The sequence below is a fragment of the Prinia subflava genome, chromosome 8 (assembly GCF_021018805.1).
Source record: "Prinia subflava isolate CZ2003 ecotype Zambia chromosome 8, Cam_Psub_1.2, whole genome shotgun sequence".
NCBI lineage: Eukaryota > Metazoa > Chordata > Aves > Passeriformes > Cisticolidae > Prinia > Prinia subflava.
The window spans coordinates 16,119,825-16,138,498 of record NC_086254.1 but is presented as its reverse complement, the minus strand read 5'-3'; the positions used below and the strand labels follow the sequence as shown (position 1 = coordinate 16,138,498).

General features: G+C 52.5%; 1 protein-coding gene across 1 annotated transcript; it reads right to left on the bottom strand.

Annotated features, from left to right (window-relative positions):
• Positions 1-1,348: 1,348 nt before the first annotated feature.
• ATCAY (ATCAY kinesin light chain interacting caytaxin) lies at positions 1,349-16,077 on the bottom strand. The gene is made up of 11 exons (XM_063403528.1): positions 15,855-16,077; positions 11,300-11,364; positions 10,047-10,268; positions 9,410-9,595; positions 8,847-8,949; positions 7,626-7,757; positions 7,090-7,176; positions 6,064-6,162; positions 5,829-5,864; positions 5,677-5,709; positions 1,349-5,283 (listed from the first exon to the last, which is right to left on the bottom strand). Exons 1-11 carry the CDS (start codon positions 15,929-15,931, stop codon positions 5,196-5,198), a joined length of 1,128 nt encoding a protein of 375 aa, XP_063259598.1. The 5' UTR covers positions 15,932-16,077; the 3' UTR covers positions 1,349-5,195.
• Positions 16,078-18,674: the final 2,597 nt, after the last annotated feature.

The window sequence follows — 18,674 nt, the reverse complement described above, 5'->3', positions numbered from 1 at the left end:
CACTGCAGAAAATGACATTTCACACGTTGGGATAGGGGGGATTGGGTTGGAAAGGAAGAAAAATAAAAATAAAAACCAACCCTGGGCTTGTGGTTTATTGTCGTGGTGAGTTCCCAACTCTGCTCCACCAAAAGCTGCCAGGAAGGAGGGAAAGGAGGAAATAGAAAAGAGGAAAATGTGCTTTTTTTGTGTGTTTACAGCCAGTTTTTTGTCCATTTCTCCTGCTCCAGGCCATCACCACCAGCCTTTCCTCCACTCCCGGGTTTTGGAAATCCTCTAAAAAAGAGGATTTGTTGCTTTTAAAAACCTTTTCTGCACGGCTGTGGGGGAAAAAAGAGATGGAAAAATTACCATGAGGGAAAGCTCTAAATATCCACTCACGTTTCACAGCACTGGACAGAAAAAACGGGATGGAGACTCCATGGAATCCCCAGCAGCATCCCAGGTGGGATAAAATAAAATAAAATAAAATAAAAATTAAAAAATTAAATTAAATTAAATTAAATTAAAATAAAATAAAAAAGAAATTTAAAATTAAATAAAATAAAATTAAATTAAATTAAAATAAAATAAAAAATAAATTTAAAATTAAATTAAAATAAAATAAATTAAAATAAAATAAAATAAAAATTAAAAAATAAAATAAAATAAAATAAAATAAAATAAAATAAAATAAAATAAAATAAAATAAAAATAATAAAATAAAATAAAATAAAATAGAAATAATAAAATAAAATAAAATATAAATTAAAAAATAAAATAAAATAAAATAAAATAAAATAGAAATAATAAAATAAAATAAAATAAAAATAATAAAATAAAATAAAATAAAATAAAATAAAATAAAATAAAATAAAATAAAATAAAATAAAATAAAATAAAATAAAATAAAATAAAATAAAATAAAATAGAAATCACTGGACAGTCCCAAATCTGGAGGATTCTGCATGGAAAAAACAGAAAATTTGGAGCTGTCAGGAGCTGAGGAGGGCCTGGGATGAATCCTTGAGGAGAGGGAAGGGAATTCCTGCTCTGGAATCCACGGTGCAGGAGGAAATTGGATTTTTCAGGCTGATGTGGAGTGAATTGAGGTCCTGCCATTGAAAACACAACGAGTAAAAACACCGGGATTTCGGGGCATAAAAGAACATTTTCTGCAGCTCAAACGTGACTTCCCATGGATTCACCGGGAAGAAAAATGTCAGGAAAAGTCAAATCAGCCCAGAAACCGCTCAGGATCCCCCGGGAAATTCCGAAATTCCAATCCTGCTCCTCCCGGGGCGATTTTCTGGCGCACGTTGGGGTCACCCAGCAGTATTGCTAAAGGGATGAAGTTCATTTCATTTCATTATTTCATTCTTTAAACATATTTATAATATTTATATACTGCTCCAAGTCCTGCTGGAAATTCGCTTTTGCCAGCAGCAGTGCCGGTTCCTCCCCATCCAGCTGAGATTTGTCACTCCACCTCTGGGACAGGGACTTTTTTTATTTTTTGTGTTTTTTGTCCAGGAATTTGCAGCTTTTTTGTTTTGCAACCAACACCTAAAACTGGTTGAAATAAGAAAATTAATTTTTTTTCTTCTATAAAATGCACTTTTGGCATTTTTAATTTCTCCATGATGGGGCTTTCATTTCATTTCATTCTTTAAACATATTTATAATATTTATATACTGCTCCAAGTCCTGCTGGAAATTCGCTTTTGCCAGCAGCAGTGCAGGTTCCTCCCCATCCAGCTGAGATTTCTCACTCCACCTCTGGGACTTTTTTTATTTTTTGTGTTTTCTGTCCAGGAATTTGCAGCTTTTTTGTTTTGCAACCAACACCTAAAACTGGTTGAAATAAGAAAATTAATTTTTTTTTCTTCTATAAAATGCACTTTTGGCATTTTTAATTTCTCCATGATGGGGCTGCAGGTTCTCCTCTGTGTTGCAAAGACATAAAAACTTTATCCACGTGTCCATCCATCCATCCAGGAACACAAACTTCACACAAAACTCTGTGGAAAATGAAAATTCAGTGCACGCCACTGGGGCTGCTCCATCACAAAGTGCACTTTTTGAAACAAACAAACAAAAATCAGTTCCGAGAAATTAAAATTTGATTTTTGATGGGAAAAACCGCCGGCCTCGTGAAGGGAAATTTGGGATCTGTCCTTCTCCCAGCTGAAATTCCCTCGCTCTGAAGGAATTACTGGGAAAAATGGGAAGTTTCATTGGCAGATCTGCTCATTCTGCATTTATTTAATTTTTTTGTCTGAAAGTGCAGACAGAGAGGTTTTGGGAAGGAATCAAAGAAGCAAAAATCCCATTCTGGTGTGGGCACTGCTGAGGTTCATGTTTTCCATGGCAGCAGCATTCCTGAATGTTTTTTTGATGCACAAAATCTTTCCAGAGTTGGATTTTGAACCAATTATTCAACGTTTTACCCACTTTATTTGTTTTATAATCACAATTTTCCCTTGCAGTGCCCAGCGTGGGTCCTGTTCTGGGTGCAAAGCTGCTGATTTCTCTCAAAATCCATAAAAACAAAGGGAAGAAAAAGGAAAATCTACTCGAAGTGTTCTCAGTGAAGTCACTGCGAGTACTCAGGGCCCACGAGGAGCTTTGTGATTGTTCACGGGCAGAACTGAAAATTGCTTTAACCAGCAAAAAAATTAAAAAATTAATTCCTTCCCCTCCGTGGACAGCCCGAGCGTGAGGGATCCCAGCTCTGCCGTGGAAATTTGGGAATTCCTGGCTGCTGCTTCCATCTCCAGCCAGAGCTGGAGCTCAGGACAGCGGGGAGGTGTCACCTGCAATGAACCTGAGCTCCACAAACCCTGCAGGGAGAATTCCCTGGAAAATTCCAGAATTGGGTTGGAAAGGACCCTAAATCCAACCTGGGCATGGGACACCTTCTGTCCTCCCAGAATGCTCCAAGCCCCTTCCAACCTGGAATATTTTGTCAAAAATTGGTTTATAATGAGCCTTTTTTTTTTTTTTTTGATGGAATGTGGGGATTTTTTCCATCTTCAGCCCCCGGGTTGGTGCAGTGCTCTGCCTTCCATGCAAAGGTGTGGCTGGAGTGTGTGAGGAGAGCGTCTCCAGTGAGAAAATTGAGATTAAAAAGAACTTTTGGTGCTTCCTGGGAGCATCCAGGGGAAGAAGGATCCCATCCAGAATGATTTTATCCACTGAAAGGAAGGGAAAAGCAGCTTTGCATGTCCAGAGGAGCCATCCCCACCTTGAGGAAAAAATTGCAAGAATTCTCCTCAAAGTGATGAAACGGGAATTCTTCATCTGCAGCTGTTTGAGAGGATTTTTCACCTGATCAGGGAATCAGGGAATCCTGGAATGGTTTGGAGGGAACTCAAATCCCCTCCAGTCCCACCCTGCCCTGGGCAGGGACCCCTTCCCCTGTCCCAGGCTGCTCCAAGCCCCGTCCTTGGCCACTGCCAGGGGTCCTGAAATCAGGAATTTCCAAAGGAATTTGGCCAGACCGTTGTTCCTGAATTTCTTTTCACCCCTCCTTTGCTCACGAGCCCAAAATCCAAATTCCAGGAGTCAAGGTCACACCTGCCCCTCTCCAGAACCTGACCCTGCCTCCTGGGGATATTCCAGGCTGGAATGCTGATGGGTGAGGCCCTCCCGAGGGAGACTCCCAACATTCCAGCAGCTCCCAGAAGGTTCCAGCATCTCCCAGGAGGTTCCAGCAGCTCCCAGGAGGTTCCAGCAGCTCCCAGAAGGTTCCAGCAGCTCCCAGGAGGTTCCAGCATCTCCCAGAAAGTTCCAGCAGCTCCCAGAAGGTGCCAGCAGCTCCCAGGAGGTTCCAGCATCTCCCAGGAGGTTCCAGCAGCTCCCAAAAGGTTCCAGCAGCTCCCAGAAGGTGCCAGCAGCTCCCAGGAGGTTCCAGCAGCTCCCAGAAAGTTCCAGCATCTCCCAGAAAGTTCCAGCAGCTCCCAGAAGGTTCCAGCATCTCCCAGAAAGTTCCAGCAGCTCCCAGGAGGTTCCAGCAGCTCCCAGGAGGTTCCAGCAGCTCCCAGAAAGTTCCAGCAGCTCCCAGAAAGTTCCAGCATCTCCCAGAAAGTTCCAGCAGCTCCCAGGAGGTTCCAGCAGCTCCCAGAAGGTGCCAGCAGCTCCCAGAAGGTTCCAGCAGCTCCCAGAAGGTTCCAGCAGCTCCCAGGAGGTTCCAGCAGCTCCCAGGAGGTGCCAGCAGTGAGAGATTGTCACCATGGTGGTGACACCGCCACAGGGACGAGGCGTGGGGGACCCCCCTGCCCCTGAGGCTCCTTCCAGTCCCGTTCCCTTTGGGGTGGGGGAATTCAGGAGAAGATTCTGTGGGGCAGCTGCTCCCTCCAGCACCGGGATGGGACAAACCAGGAAAAAGAAAAAACAGGAAAAAGAAAAAACAGGAAAAAGAAAAACCAGGAAAAAAACCTTGTGGGATTTCCTCATGGAACGAGGAACGGCGATGGCGGGAGGTGCCAGAGCAGCACTTGGTGCCTTCAGGGTTAAACTGTGGCTGTGAAAAGGAGGGAAAAGCTCTTCCCATTTCCTGCAGTCCTTATTCCCAGGGCTGGCAGCTTTTGGGGTGTCCTGGGATGCAGGAGGGCTCCGCGCCGGCCAGCAGCGAGGGAAGGGTTTATAATTTTAGCCAAAAATAAATCCTCTCTCCGGGCTGGGGGTTCACAGGCTGGAGGATGCTCTTAATTTACTACGAGGATACACAGTGAGTATTTCCACTGTGAGACCATTCCTGGAACACGCCAGAACCTGTCCTGAAAAATGCTGTTCAACGAGGGTCGTTTGGGGTTTTTGTTCTTCTTTTCTTCTTAAAAAGGAAAGGAATTCCCGAAAGGTTCAAGGACTTTGTGTCTTGGAGGCAGAGGAGGCAGGCTCCAGGATTCACAGGGCTTGCAAGGAGGTGGTGGCCAGGTCTTGTCCCCAAAGGTCGTTGAGGTGGGTGACAGCTCCTTCTCCCACTCCGTCCCTCTGTGCTGCTCCCTCTCAGGACATGCTGGGCAGAAAAAGAGACACAGGAGGCGTTTTCAGGCAGCAGACTCAGGTAGGAAATGTTGTTATTGCCACCACACCGACAAAAAAATGAGTGGATTTGGGTGAAATCGTTCCCAAGGGTGTGCTGGGGACACAGCTGGTGGCAGTCACGGGCAGAGGGGACAAAGCCTTGGGTGACACCAGGCTGGGGGTCCCGGTCATGGATCACAAACGCCACAAATCTGCCCCGGACACACAGAGAGCTCAAACCTGGTTTCCTGATCCTCTGCTGGGGGCACGGGCCTGCTGCAAAGAGAGGAGAAAGTGAGGGAATCTCCAGCACAAAGCAATGCCCCCCTCTGCCCTGAGCTCCTGGGTATTAATCATTCAGCAATAATTAATAATTATTAATTAATAATTAATAATCCTTCAGTAATTCAGCCTCATCCAGTGGATCTTTCCTGGTTCCCCCTCAGGAATTAGGATGAGAAGAGGTTTTATCACTCTGATCAGGGCCACGTTATCCTGGTGAGGGATTTTGCCTTCCAAACCCCCCCTGAATTTCCCTTCCCGGCAGTTCCAGGCTTTATCAGCTCCTGGATGCTCTGGGAATGTCCTGATGGAGCCCAGGGGTGCCACCAAGGGCTGTTCTCATCCCCACAGACTGCTCAAGGGAAGGATAAATCAAAGAGTCCTCACCTTTCCCTCTCAGCCAGGTCTTGTTTCTCCTCCCTGTGAACACAAATCCCGTTGGGAATCCATCCCCCAGGCCCCCCAGAGCCTTCCTGGGGTGATGGATGGGCCTTGGAGAGGAGCCACTCTCCATCCCATCCCTCCCAAATTCATCTCACCTTTCTTTTCTGGCCTTGATCCTCTCTTCTTCATATCTGCAACGAAGATAAAACATCCCTCACATGCTGCTGTGCACTTTGTCACATTTACTGTTTGCTCTGAGGCTCTTCCCTGGCTGGGGCCAGGCTTGCCCCAGGCTCTGCCCTCCCAATCCATGGATTTTGACTTTGATTTTTTTGATTTTGGATTCTGTGCTGCCCCTCCCCAGAGCCCCGGGGTCCCTCTGGCACTCACTGCAGGACGCAGTCTGGGATCTGCACGTGCTCCATGGGGATGAGCTGCTCCAGCTCCTCCAGGCTGTGCACGTACTGGATCTTATTGATGAACTTCACACTGGCAGAGAGAAAGAGAAGCACTGAGACAGAGTTGTGCTCCTAAAAACACCTCTGGAGGTGTCACTGGAGGTGTCTGAGGGATGCAGGACAAATGGCAGCTTCACCTTGGTCACCCCTGGCTGAGGGAGAGCTTAAAATCTGATTTGTGAGGTTAAACCCCAGGGAAGGGCTGGGGCTGTGCCAGGATTTGGGATGGAGATCAGGGAAAGGGTGGTGGGCACTGCCCAGGCTGCCCTGGGGATGGGCACAGCCCCAGCCCTGCCAGAGAGCTCCAGGAGCCTTTGGAAAACCCTCTGGGCCAGGGTGGGATTGCTGCGGTGTCTGTGCAGGGGTTGCACTGGGTGATCCCTCCAAACTGGGGACATCCCATGACTGTGATCCCAGGCTCCCACCCCAAACCCCTCTGAGCCTGGGGGAGCTGAGGGGAACCGTAACCACCTCTGGAAGCGCTCAGAGGTGGATGTGGCACTTTGTTCATTTTAGTTCTCATGGAGGCGTTTGGGCCAAGGTGGCTCTCGATGCTCTTGGAGGTTTTTCCCACCCTTTTTCCCACGATTCTATGGGTGCTCCTGGCACAGACAGCCCTGGAGGTGCTACTCAATGAAACCACCAACAGGAGGGGGCAAAAAGGGAGCTCATTTCTGCTCCCTGTGCTTGAGAGCACTGCTCTGAGCTCCACAGCCCCACAGCAAGGAAATCAATCTCCCGACGGCGCCAGGTCCCTCCTGCTGCTGGGCCACCCTCACTTTGAGGATATTGATAACCCTTGGTGGTTGCTCCTGTCGGTGGGGAACACAACCCTCAAGCTGCTGGTGAAGTTTAGATTTGTTTTGGTGCTGAGACTTTTTATTTCTTTCAAGCTGCTGGTGAAGTTTAGATTTGTTTTGGTGCTGAGAGTTTTTATTTAGAGGCTGGGGGTGCTCACCTGATGAAGGGTCTGGAGATGGCCAGCACGGTGCGGATGAACCACGACGGGTGCACGATGATCAGCGCCTTGAGGTTCTTCCGCAGCCTGGGGACGGGTCAGGGGACACAGGGTCACACCCCAGGGACCTTTCCCCAACTGCCCTGGGCTCTGCTGGGTTCTAACAGGGGTTGTGGGGCTGCCCAGCCTCAGCTGGGTGTGTTCATCCACGTAAAATCCCTGGGGAAGCTCATCCCAGCTGAGCAGGACACGGGAGCGCTGCTCTGCTCTCTGGAAATGTCATCATAAACCAAAATATTCCAAGGCCAGGTTGGACAGGGCTTGGATCAAGCTGGGATAGTGGAAGGTGTCCCTGCCCGTGGCAGGGGAGTGGAATGAGGTGGTTTTTGAGCTCCATTCTGGAACCTGGTGGGTGTGAGGAGTGTGGGACTGGGTCAGACTCATTCCTGTTGAAGAGCAGCATCCGATTTTCCTTTGAACTCTGGGATGGGAGGAGGCCTGGGGATGGTGAAGAGGCCCCACAGCAGGATTCTCACCTCCTGTCTATCATCTGGTAGCATTTCTTCAGCCAGCCCAGGCCCGGCATCCTCCTGCGGGGCGTGGCCCCGTTCAGGTACACGATCATGTAGTCCTCGGCCACCAGCAGCTCCAGGCTGCTGATCACGTACCTGGAGGGGGGTGACCAGAAGGGACCCAAATCAGCCTCAAAAAAATCCTTTAGATGTCCTCAGACAGCTCCAGACCCTTTCCTGGCAGGGTTGGAAGAGGTTTGTCTGTGTCCCTCAGGGATCAGCAGTTCGTGCCCTGATGGACGCCCCAGCTCCAGGCCCTGCCCAGCAGCATCTCCCCTCTGGGGAGTGTCCCAAACTGGGTGTGAGCCTGTTGCATTCTCCTGGGGAATGGTTTCTCCCCCCTCAGGGACCCCTGGAGCCTGTAACCACTGAGTTTAACCCTTTCTGACCCTCTTTGCTGTGTCCCAAACTGCTCCTCCCTGGGAGAAGCTCAGTTAAGACCCTCTCCTTCCTCACTCATCCTCTTTTCCCTGTGGACACCACCTGGAATAAACTTCTTGAACTACATCTGGGGGTCAGAGCCTCTTTTGGATCCTTTGTCCTGTCCCTGAAATATTCCTCCAAAGCCCTCCAAGGTCTGAGCCAGCGCTGGAACATTGGAGGGGCTACAGGGGGATTTATTTCATGAGTCCATCCCAGGCACAATTAACTGGAATATTTGAATGCTTGGGTTTGTTGGACTCGGAGCTGGGGCTGGACTCCCACCAGTGCCTCTCACTCCACGGGGAGTGCTGGGCTTGCATCCAGACTCTTCCCAGTGAGATTCCCACTGCCATGAGCACAGGGAAGCTGCTGTGATGTCACCGTGAGGTTCTCCTGGTTTTCTGAGCGTTCATATTAAAGTAGAAGTGTGCACTTCTCACACTCATTAATGTAAACAGGAGATCACATTTATAAATATTCCCATTGTTTTCCCATCCTTCTCCAAGGAGAGGAGAGGTTGTGTGACAGCCCCTTTGACCAACGTATTTGAGAGGTGAGGACACCCCCCTCCAATCCATGCTCACCTTTCAAATAGTCCAGAACAGCAAATAATAAACAAAGGGCAGGGAGATTTTCCTCTGCTGCTGCTGCTCTCCCGAATTCCGACTCCGTGTGTTATTTGTGGCTAACAAATAACAACTGTGGGACAGTTGTGGTGCCTCCCTCACCCTCCTGCCCCTCCCCGAGCTGTGCAGCACTCACAGGAAGAGGTTTTCCATGATGTAGTGATAATCAGCCAGGTTGCTGTCCGGGAGGTAGCAGGCAGCGAAGACGATGATGGCGTTGAGTCCTTCTCCGTAATATCCTGGCAAAAAAACACAGGGGAGGCTTTCCAGGGGAAGATGGGAGAGCTGAGGGGGAAAGCAGCACTGAAATCTGGCCCTGGGGTGGTTTTTGTGTCTCTGCTCGGCTCCAGGAGAGCGTTTCTCTCTCCAGATCTCTTTCACTGTGAGATTTCCTCCTGGATTTTTGGCCAGAACGTGGATTTGGGCTTCAGGGAAGGAATCTGGGGGGTTTTAAAGCTGGGTTGGCTTTGCCTGGATTTTGGGAATCGATCTGACTGCACGTGTGTGGACCCTGGAGCCCCTCAGGGACCGCCGTGGGTCCCTCCAGACGTGAACTCTGCAATCACTAAACATTTTTAGCGCCGTCTGAGCGCTAAAAACAAAGATTTTCCCCCTAAAGAGGGTCCAGCCAGCCTTGGTGTCCCCTCCAGGGTGACACAGAGGGACAAAGCCACGCGGGGAGCCAGGCTGTGCTCTCACCTCCGTGGGTCACCACCCTCATGTAGGGTTTGATCATCTGCAGGTCGATCCTGTGCTCCTGCTCGCCGATGATCACGGTCCTCCAGAGCCGCCCGTTGGTGGCACTGCCATCCTCGGTGCCACCGTCCCCAAAGAGGTCTGCGCTGTCCCCGGGCATGTTCTTGGCCGTGGCCACGGGGGTGTCATCTGGGAAGGGGACAGAGAGGGTTGGGTTAGCAAAAATCCCTTGGAGGGAATGTGGGAAGAGCTTTGGTGACCCCCGGGGCGAAGCTCTGCTCGTGTTTCACCTCCAGCCCCTGATCTGTGTGAATTTATGGGGTTTAACCTTGCTCTGTTGCCCAAATATTACAGAAATTGCTTTAAAACCTCCCACTGCTTTTCAATCCTCAGCTAAATATTACAGAAATTGCTTTAAAAATTCCCTCTGCTTATCAATCCTCAGCTAAATATTACAGAAATTGCTTTAAAAATTCCCTCTGCTTATCAATCCTCAGCTAAATATTACAGAAATTGGTTTAAAAATTCCCTCTGCTTATCAGTCCTCAGCTGCTGGCGGTGAATTTTGTCAGAAGGTTTAAACACGAGGCTAAAACCCACCCCAACCCCTGGAAATGCCCACCCAGCACCAGCCTTTTACCTTCCCACTCCAGCTCGTTCCCATTCCCCAGGAATTCCAGGGAATCTGTCTCGTCAGGAGTTTCAATGTCGTCCACGTTGATGTCCAGGTCGTCTGGTGTGTCCAGGAAATCGTCGGAGAGGATGGAGCCCTCGCTCTGGTCCAGGGAAATGTTGATTTCTGGTGCAACCAGAGTCTTCCTCTTCCGATGGGCCCCATTAAAATTCAAAGTGTTGGGGGGAGCTGGGGCCAAGAAGAAAAACAACTGACAGGGTGTCCTGCTGCTGGATCCATGGAGTAAAATCATGGATAATTCCATTATTCCATGGAATAAATCCATGGATTTATAATGGTTATAATGGCTGCAATGGTTATAAAATTAATATTGGTTAAATTCATTATTAACTCCAGGGTCTGGAGCCCTCGGGGTGGTGGATCAGGACTGGGAGGTGTCAAAGCCTGGATGAGAAATGTGGGGCTCCCAGGCAGTTCTTAATTAAGCTGCTGTTTTATTGCACAAATGAAATTACAGCAGTCTCAGGTCGTGGGTGAGAAGAGCCAGCCTAAAGTTGCCAGTCACAACTGAAAGGATGAGCTTGAGAGACCCCTAAGTTCTGGTTATTCTATCTTTTATCACTTTATCTTTTTGTGCTCATTTACAACATCCAGCCAGTAAAAGACACAAATCCTGTAGGATCTACACACAGCCTGTTAGAACTCTTACATTACCACACTGTGTGACATTTTAAACCCTAAAATCTGCTCTCTAGACCCCTTTTTTTTTCTCTGTCAAACTGGCAGGGTCTCTCTGACCCTTGGGCATCCTTTATTTGCCAGGAACATTATTTAATCCACAGGGATCACCCATTGCCTTTCCATTGTTCAGTCACTGACTGCCTTGGAATCTTACACATCCAAACTTGCCTTCATTTCTATTTCACTTCCAGGTTTCATATTCCCAGAGCCTTTTGCCAAGCAATCGTATTTATAAGATTTTCCTGTTCCATCTTTCCCAACAGGGAGGTTCTGGGGTGGAGGTGCCCTCACCCCTGAGATCCCCCAGCTTCTCAGGGAACATGAACACCTTCAAATCCCTGCTGGTTTCCTGTTCCATTATTATTATTATTATTATTATTATTATTATTATTATTGTTATTATTATCACTAAAATATTCTCATATAAAATGAGAAATTTTCTTTGTGGGGAACCCCAGGCCTCCTCCCTGCCCTTTTCCCTGGGTTTCCCCTGGGCTCTGGAGGGGTTTGGCACTTACAGGACGTGGTCTCGTCCTCCGTGGGGCTCCCCAGGGACTCCATCCCCGTCTCTTCTGGGAGAGGCCTGCAGGACAAACACAGCAGGGAGGGAGCAGGGGGAGATTTTTTTAGGAGAAAGGAATTCCAGGAGAACGGAGGCAGCAGGGAGAAAACACAGCCCCAGCTCTGCCCTGCCCTTTCCAGAGTTCATCCCGGGGGATTCCCTCAGGGATCTGTGCCTGATTCCTCCTGGAATCCCCACGAATTTCCAGCTTATCCCAAGGGATGAAAAACCATCCCAAGGGATGAAAAACCCAAGCCAGGGAACAAATCCTGGCCCCAGACCACCTTGCCAACGTTCTCCTCCTCCGTGTTATCCCCATTTTTTCCCTGTAGGAGCTCAGAGGGGCAGTGCCAGGCCCTGGGGTTTATCCCTGTTCCCTGGGATTCTCGGGATGAGGATGGCCCCGCCACACAGCGAGGGAGGTGACAACGGGGACAGGACCCAGCCCTGCTCCTCCTCCCGCTGCCACCGGGGCCACCAGCCAAATTAAACCCTATAAATATGCAGATTAAGGGCTAATCCTCTGCCGCTGGTCATTGCATATTGATGAGAGCCGAGGGCCCGACCAGAGGCGCTCGGAAAGATCCCTCTGCCCCCTCCAGCTCCTGCTGTGCCCATCCAGGCCCGGCGTTGTTTATCCTGGCGCCTGGCACGGTTTGGTGACACAGCGCGGAGATGGGGAGGGCAGGGGGGCAGCAGCTGCTGAGGACGTGCGGATCCGGCTGGGGACAGCACCCGGCAGCCGCGGGGGAGGAATAAACCCTTCCTTACCTTCCCCGAGGCTGCTGCGCTCACCGCCGGCCGCGGAATCCTCCCGACCCGGCGCGCTCAGCCCCGGCTGCCGGATCCGGGGGGCGCAGCGCTGCTCCTGGGGGTCGGGGGGCCCCGCTTTGCTCCGAGCCCCTCCCCGGTGCCCTGGGGCAGCCCCTGCCCGCAGGGATGCGGCGGGAACGGCGGGATCGGGGCGGGATCGGGGCTGGATCGGGGCTTGATTAGGGCTGGATCAGGGCTGGATCAGGGCTGGATCAGGGCGGGATGCAGGGATGGATGCAGGGATGGATGCAGGGATGGATGCAGGGATGGATGCAGGGATGGATGCAGGGATGGATGCAGGGTGGGATGCAGGGATGGACGCAGCGATGGATGCAGCGATGGATGCAGCGATGCACGCAGGGATGGATGCAGGGATGGATGCAGCGATGCACGCAGGGATGGATGCAGGGATGCATGCAGGAGTGAGCACGCTCCCGCTCCGCGCCGCCCGCGCCTCGGTTACGGCATCCCCGCCCCGGCCGGGCCGGAGCTCGGACCCGGGCAGGGCCCGCCCGCTCCGCCCCGGGCGCTCCTCGGCCGGGCAGGGGCTGCTCCCGCCGCTCGGCTCCCCGGGAGACGCCGGGAATGTCGCCCCGCGTCCTCCAGGAGCGGCTGGGTTCTGTCTGCCCGGCCCAGATCTCTGTCTAGGATGTGGCTTTTCCTTTTTTTTCTATTTTTTTTCCCCTGCTCTTCGGGGCAAGATTGGCTAATGGCAGGCAGGCAAAAAATAGCTCTGCAGCAAATCAGCTGCTGGAGAGCTGCTGTCCCACATGCAGCAGCTTCTGCCCTATTATTCCGACGCTAACAGCGGGGAAGCGGCTGGAAAAGGACAATTTATTTATTTCTATTGCGAGCAGAACCCAGCTGGCCTTCCCTGCTTTGCCTGGGGGCTCTTTGGGCTCTGTCTCGCATCGTTTCTGCTCGAATCCCTCTGGAGGAGGCGGGGGAGCTCCTCCCGAGAGCTCCGACCCCGCTCACATCCCTTCGCCTCCCCTCGGCTCTCATTTCTCGGCATTTTCCCGGCTTTGGTGGTGCTGGGGGCTTCCAAGCAGGAATTTCCCTGGAAGGCTCGGCCGTGGCTGGCAGGAGTTTGCTGCGGGCACGGGCAGGGCGGGGCAGAGCTTGGTGATGCTTGGCTTGGAGCCAAGAGCAGCCTTATCCCGAATTTCCTAGGGAGCTCTGGGACAATATTTTCCCTTCTACATCCGGATTTCCTGTCTGTACTCTCTGAGCAGCCTGGTCTGGTGGAAGGAGTCCCCACCCTGGGAAGGGAGAGGAGTTTCAAGGTGGCTTCCAACCCAAACCTTTCCATGGCTCCCATCCATTCATCCATCCATCCATCCATCCATCCATCCATCCATCCATCATCCATCCATCCATCCATCCATCCATCCATCCATCATCCATCCATCCCTCCGTCCATCCATCCATCATCCATCCATCCCTCCGTCCATCCATCCATCCATCCATCCATCCCTCCATCCATCCATCCATCCATCATCCATCCATCCCTCCGTCCATCCATCCATCCATCCATCCATCCATCCATCCATCCATCCATCCATCATCCATCCATCCCTCCGTCCATCCATCCATCCATCCATCCATCCCTCCATCCATCCATCCATCCATCATCCATCCATCCCTCCGTCCATCCATCCCTGTCCATTCCTGTCCATCCATCCGTCCATCCCTCCATCCATCCATCCATCCATCCATCCCTCCCTCCATCCATCCATCCATCTGTCTGTCCATCCATCCATCCATCCATCCATCCATCCCTCCATCCATCCATCCCTCCATCCATCCATCCCTCCATCCATCCATCCATCCATCCCTCCATCCATCCATCCATCCATCCATCCATCCATCCATCCCTCCGTCCATCCATCCATCCATCCATCCCTCCATCCCTGTCCATCCATCCATCCATCCATCCATCCTTCCATCCATCCATCCCTCGCTCCCTCCATCCATCCTTCCATCCATCCATCCATCCATCCATCCATCCATCCCTCGCTCGCTCCCTCTATCCATCCATCCATCCATCCATCCATCCATCCATCCATCCATCCATCCCTCCATCCCTCCATCCATCCATCCATCCATCCATCCATCCATCCATCCATCCATCCATCCATCCATCCATCCATCCATCCATCCATCCATCCCTCCCTCCATCCATCCCTCCCTCCATCTCTTTCTTTTCCACCCTTCTCCCTCCTTTTTCACCCCATTAAACCCCAGGGGAGCCTGAGCCTGGCTGACATCCAGCAGTTCTTCTCTCCCAGGGAAACCAAACCCCCCCGGGCCTGCCAGGGCTGGCTGAGCCCCCCGGGAAGGACAGACCCCGTCCTGTGGAGCACAGAGGGGCTCACACGGGGACGCAGCTGGGGCTGGCACGAGCAGAGCCAGGGGAACAGGAGCCCCTTTCTCTGCTCCTGGGAACGCCGGGGGCTGCAGCTGCAGCGGGCTGGGCCAGCCCTGGGGGCCCCCCGGGCACCTGCAGCTGCCCCGGGGGCCCAGCAGGATCCAGAGCCACATCCCAGAGCTGCCAGCCTCGGAGGGGACCCGTGGGGATCCCCCAGTGCCACCCAGGCAGGGTGACCTGGAGCGGGAGAGGGGCAGGGAGGGGCTGGAATGTGGAGAGGGAGACCCCACCCTCGCCCTGGGCAGCCTGGAGGGGGGACAGCGCTGGCAATGGGGGCTCAGAGCACGTGGGGTGGGCTTGGCACCCCTGGGCAGCTGCTGGGGTGGATCTGAGGGTGGGAGGTGCCACTTTGGCACCTCCTGTCACCCCCACTCCTTCCCCAAAGGCTGGCACCCGCTGGGGTTCACTGCGTCCCACAGGCCAATTCCTGGCACAGCAGCCCTGCTCTGTTTGGGAAGGCTCTGCTGGATTCAGAGCCGGGGAAGGAGCCCATAAATCCATCAACCACTGCCAGATCCACCCTCCAGCCCTGTGTGCATCCCTGCACCCCCTGACCTCCCTGTGCTCCATTCCCGGCTCCTTTCCCTCCTCCCTGACCTCCCTGTGCTCCACTCCCAGCTCCTTTCCCTCCTTTCCCTCCTTTTCCTCCTTCCAAACCTCCCTGTGCTCCACACCCGGCTCCTTTCCCTCCTTCCAAACCTCCCTGTGCTCCATTCCCGGCTCCTTTCCCTCCTTCCAAACCTCCCTGTGCTCCATTCCCGGCTCCTTTCCCTCCTTCCAAACCTCCCTGTGCTCCATTCCCGGCTCCTTTCCCTCCTTCCAAACCTCCCTGTGCTCCACTCCAGCTCCTTTCCCTCCTTTCCCTCCTTTTCCTCCTTCCAAACCTCCCTGTGCTCCACTCCAGCTCCTTTCCCTCCTTCTAAACCTCCCTGTGCTCCATTCCCGGCTCCTTTCCCTCCTTCCCGACCTCCCTGTGCTCCACTCCAGCTCCTTTCCCTCCTTCCCGACCTCCCTGTGCTCCACTCCAGCTCCTTTCCCTCCTTCCCGTGCCCACACGGAACTGCCAAAACCATCCCCGAATTTTTGACGCGCTCAGAGCAGCTCCAAACCTCCTGAACTCCTCATGGAGTTCAGGCTCCTGCTGCCTCTGAGGCCCTGGGAAGGACCCTCGCCCTCCACGCCCTGACGGTTTCTCACAGGAAAAAATAAAAATAAATTTAAATTCTCCCTTTTTTTGTTTTTTTGTTGTTTTTTTTGGGTGACACACCTGGGGAAGTCCTCGTCCTGCCATTCCTCCTTCACGTCCACGTTCTCCATCCGCAGCGTGGCCTCCGTGGTCCCCATGGCCCCGGGGAGGGATGGAGCCGGCAGATCCCTCCGGGAGGGGCTCAGGCTGCAAACGGGAGGCACGGGATTGGCACGGGATTGGCACGGGATTGGCACGGGATTGGCACAGGATTGGCACGGGATTGGCACGGGATTGGCACGGGATTGGCACGGGATTGGTACGGGATTGGCACAGGGGTTGGCACAGGGGTTGGCACGGGATTGGCACGGGATTGGCACGGGATTGGCACGGGATTGGCACGGGGGTTGGCACAGGATTGGCACAGGATTGGCACAGGATTGGCACGGGATTGGCACAGGATTGGCACGGGGGTTGGCACAGAGCATCCCACCCTGAACCCCAGGGGCCCTTAGAACCACATATCTAAAATATATCTGAACCATATATCTGAAATATCTAAATATCAAAATGGCTAGATAGATTTATTATTAATATATATTAATTTTAAAATTTATATAAATATATATATGTTAATTTTTTAAACCCACAAACCTTTATATATATATAAATATTAAAAGTATGTTTATAAAATAAAAAAATTATAAAAATATAATATATACATAAAGACAAAAATATTATATATACATAAATATAAAAATATACATATATTCATATAAAATATATAAATGTGAATATATATTTATATAAAATATAAAAAATAAAAATATACAGATATAGAAATATATAGACATATAAATATATAAATATATAATATTAAAATTTATGAAAATACATAAATATTATATATATAATATGTAAATATAAAAAATATTAAAAATATATAAAAATATATAAATATATGTGGGGGGTTAATTTTTTTTTCTTCCCTGGAAGGGCCCTGCTGCCAGGCAGAGCAATTCAAACCTTTGTAGCCAATTCCTGGGGCCTGCAGCTCCCAACAAAGCCTGGCCCAGGATCCAGGCCCAGCCCTGGCTCAGGGGGAGCAGAGACCCCGTCCCTGCCTGGATCCTGTCCCGGAGCATCCCTGGGTGGGCTCAGCCCTGGTGGGCTCAGCCCCGGGTGGGCTCAGCCCTGGGTGGGCTCAGCCCCGGGTGGGCTCAGCCCTGGGTGGGCTCAGCCTCGAGTGGGCTCAGCCCCGAGTGGGCTCGGTCCTGGTGGGCTCAGCCCCGAGTGGGCTCAGGCCTGGCTGGGCTCGGTACCGGCTGGGCTCGGCCCTGGTGGGCTCAGCCCCGGGTGGGCTCAGCCCCGGGTGGGCTCAGCCCTGGGTGGGCTCAGCCCTGGGTGGGCTCAGCCTCGGGTGGGCTTAGGCCTGGGTGGGCTCAGCCCCGGGTGGGTTCGGTCCCGGGTGGGCTCAGCCCCGGGTGGGCTCAGCCCTGGGTGGGCTCGGCCCTGGGTGGCCTCAGCCTCGAGTGGGCTCAGCCCTGGGTGGGTTCGGTCCCGGGTGGGCTCAGCCCTGGGTGGGCTCAGCCCTGGGTGGGTTCGGTCCCAGGTGGGCTCAGCCCCGGGTGGGCTCAGCCTCGGGTGGGTTCGGTCCCGGGTGGGCTCAGCCCTGGGTGGGCTCAGTCCCGGGTGGGCTCAGCCCCGGGTGGGTTCAGCCCCAGCCCTGCAGCCTCGCCCGGAGCCCCCCGAGCTCCCCCCCACACCGGGGGCTGTTCCAGGCACGGCAGGGGGGGAACATTTGGGAAAATTTGGGGATTTTTGAGGATGAGGGGTCCGGGGTGGTGCAGGAGAGCAGCTCTGAGCGCTCCGCCCCGGCTGTGCCGCTCTTCCCGGGGCTTTTCCTGCGGGAATGATGCGGAGAGGATAAATCCGCCTGTCTGGGCTCGGGAGGGATGGACCTGGTGAGGCCCGAGCCAATCCAGCATCCCTGAGAATTCCAGATCAGCAGAGCCGGCTGCCAGCACTGCAGGGCTCCCTCCTGGATTGTCATTCCAGGATTGTCATTCCCAGATTGTCATTCTCGGATTGTCATTTCCTGCTGCCAGTCCCAGATTGTCATTCCAGGATTGTCATTCCCGGATTGTCATTCCCGGATTGTCATTCCCGGATTGTCATTCCCGGATTGTCATTCCCGGATTGTCAGTCCCGGATTGTCATTCCAGGATTGTCAGTCCCGGATTGTCATTGTCATTCCAGGATTGTCATTCCCAGATTGTCAGTCCCGGATTGTCAGTCCCGGATTGTCATTGTCATTCCAGGATTGTCATTTCCTGCTGCCAGTCCCGGATTGTCATTCCAAGATTGTCATTCCCGGATTGTCATTGTCATTCCCAGATTGTAATTCCCAATATTGTAATTTCCGGATTGTCATTCCCTGCTGTCATTCCTGGACAACCCCAGCCCCACCTGGGGTCCCTCTGCCTCCATCCCCGCCTTCCCGACCCCTCAAATCTCTGGAAATTCCCAAATTTCTACCTTCCCCCTCCCTCCCCGCCAGCCCCGGAGGCGCCATGGAGGGAGAAGGGAAGGAAGGAGGATGCGGGCGAGCAAACCCGGGCTGGGGGCGACTGGAGACTCACCGCTGCTGCCTCTGTGCCAGCCCCGCATTCCTCCTCCTCCTCCGGCGGCTCCGCTCAGCAGGTGCAGCCCCTGGATGGGGATGAGGGTGAGGATGAGGATGGAGGAGCTCGGGGATGCATCCGCGGCCGCCTCCCCGCAGCAGCCGCGGCTCTGCGGTGTCGCTCCGGCAGCAGGGACGGCTTGGGGGCGCTTATTTGTGTCCTTCCATGGCTGCTGCTGCCTCCTCGGCCTCCCTCCCTGCTCTCCGAGGTATTTTAT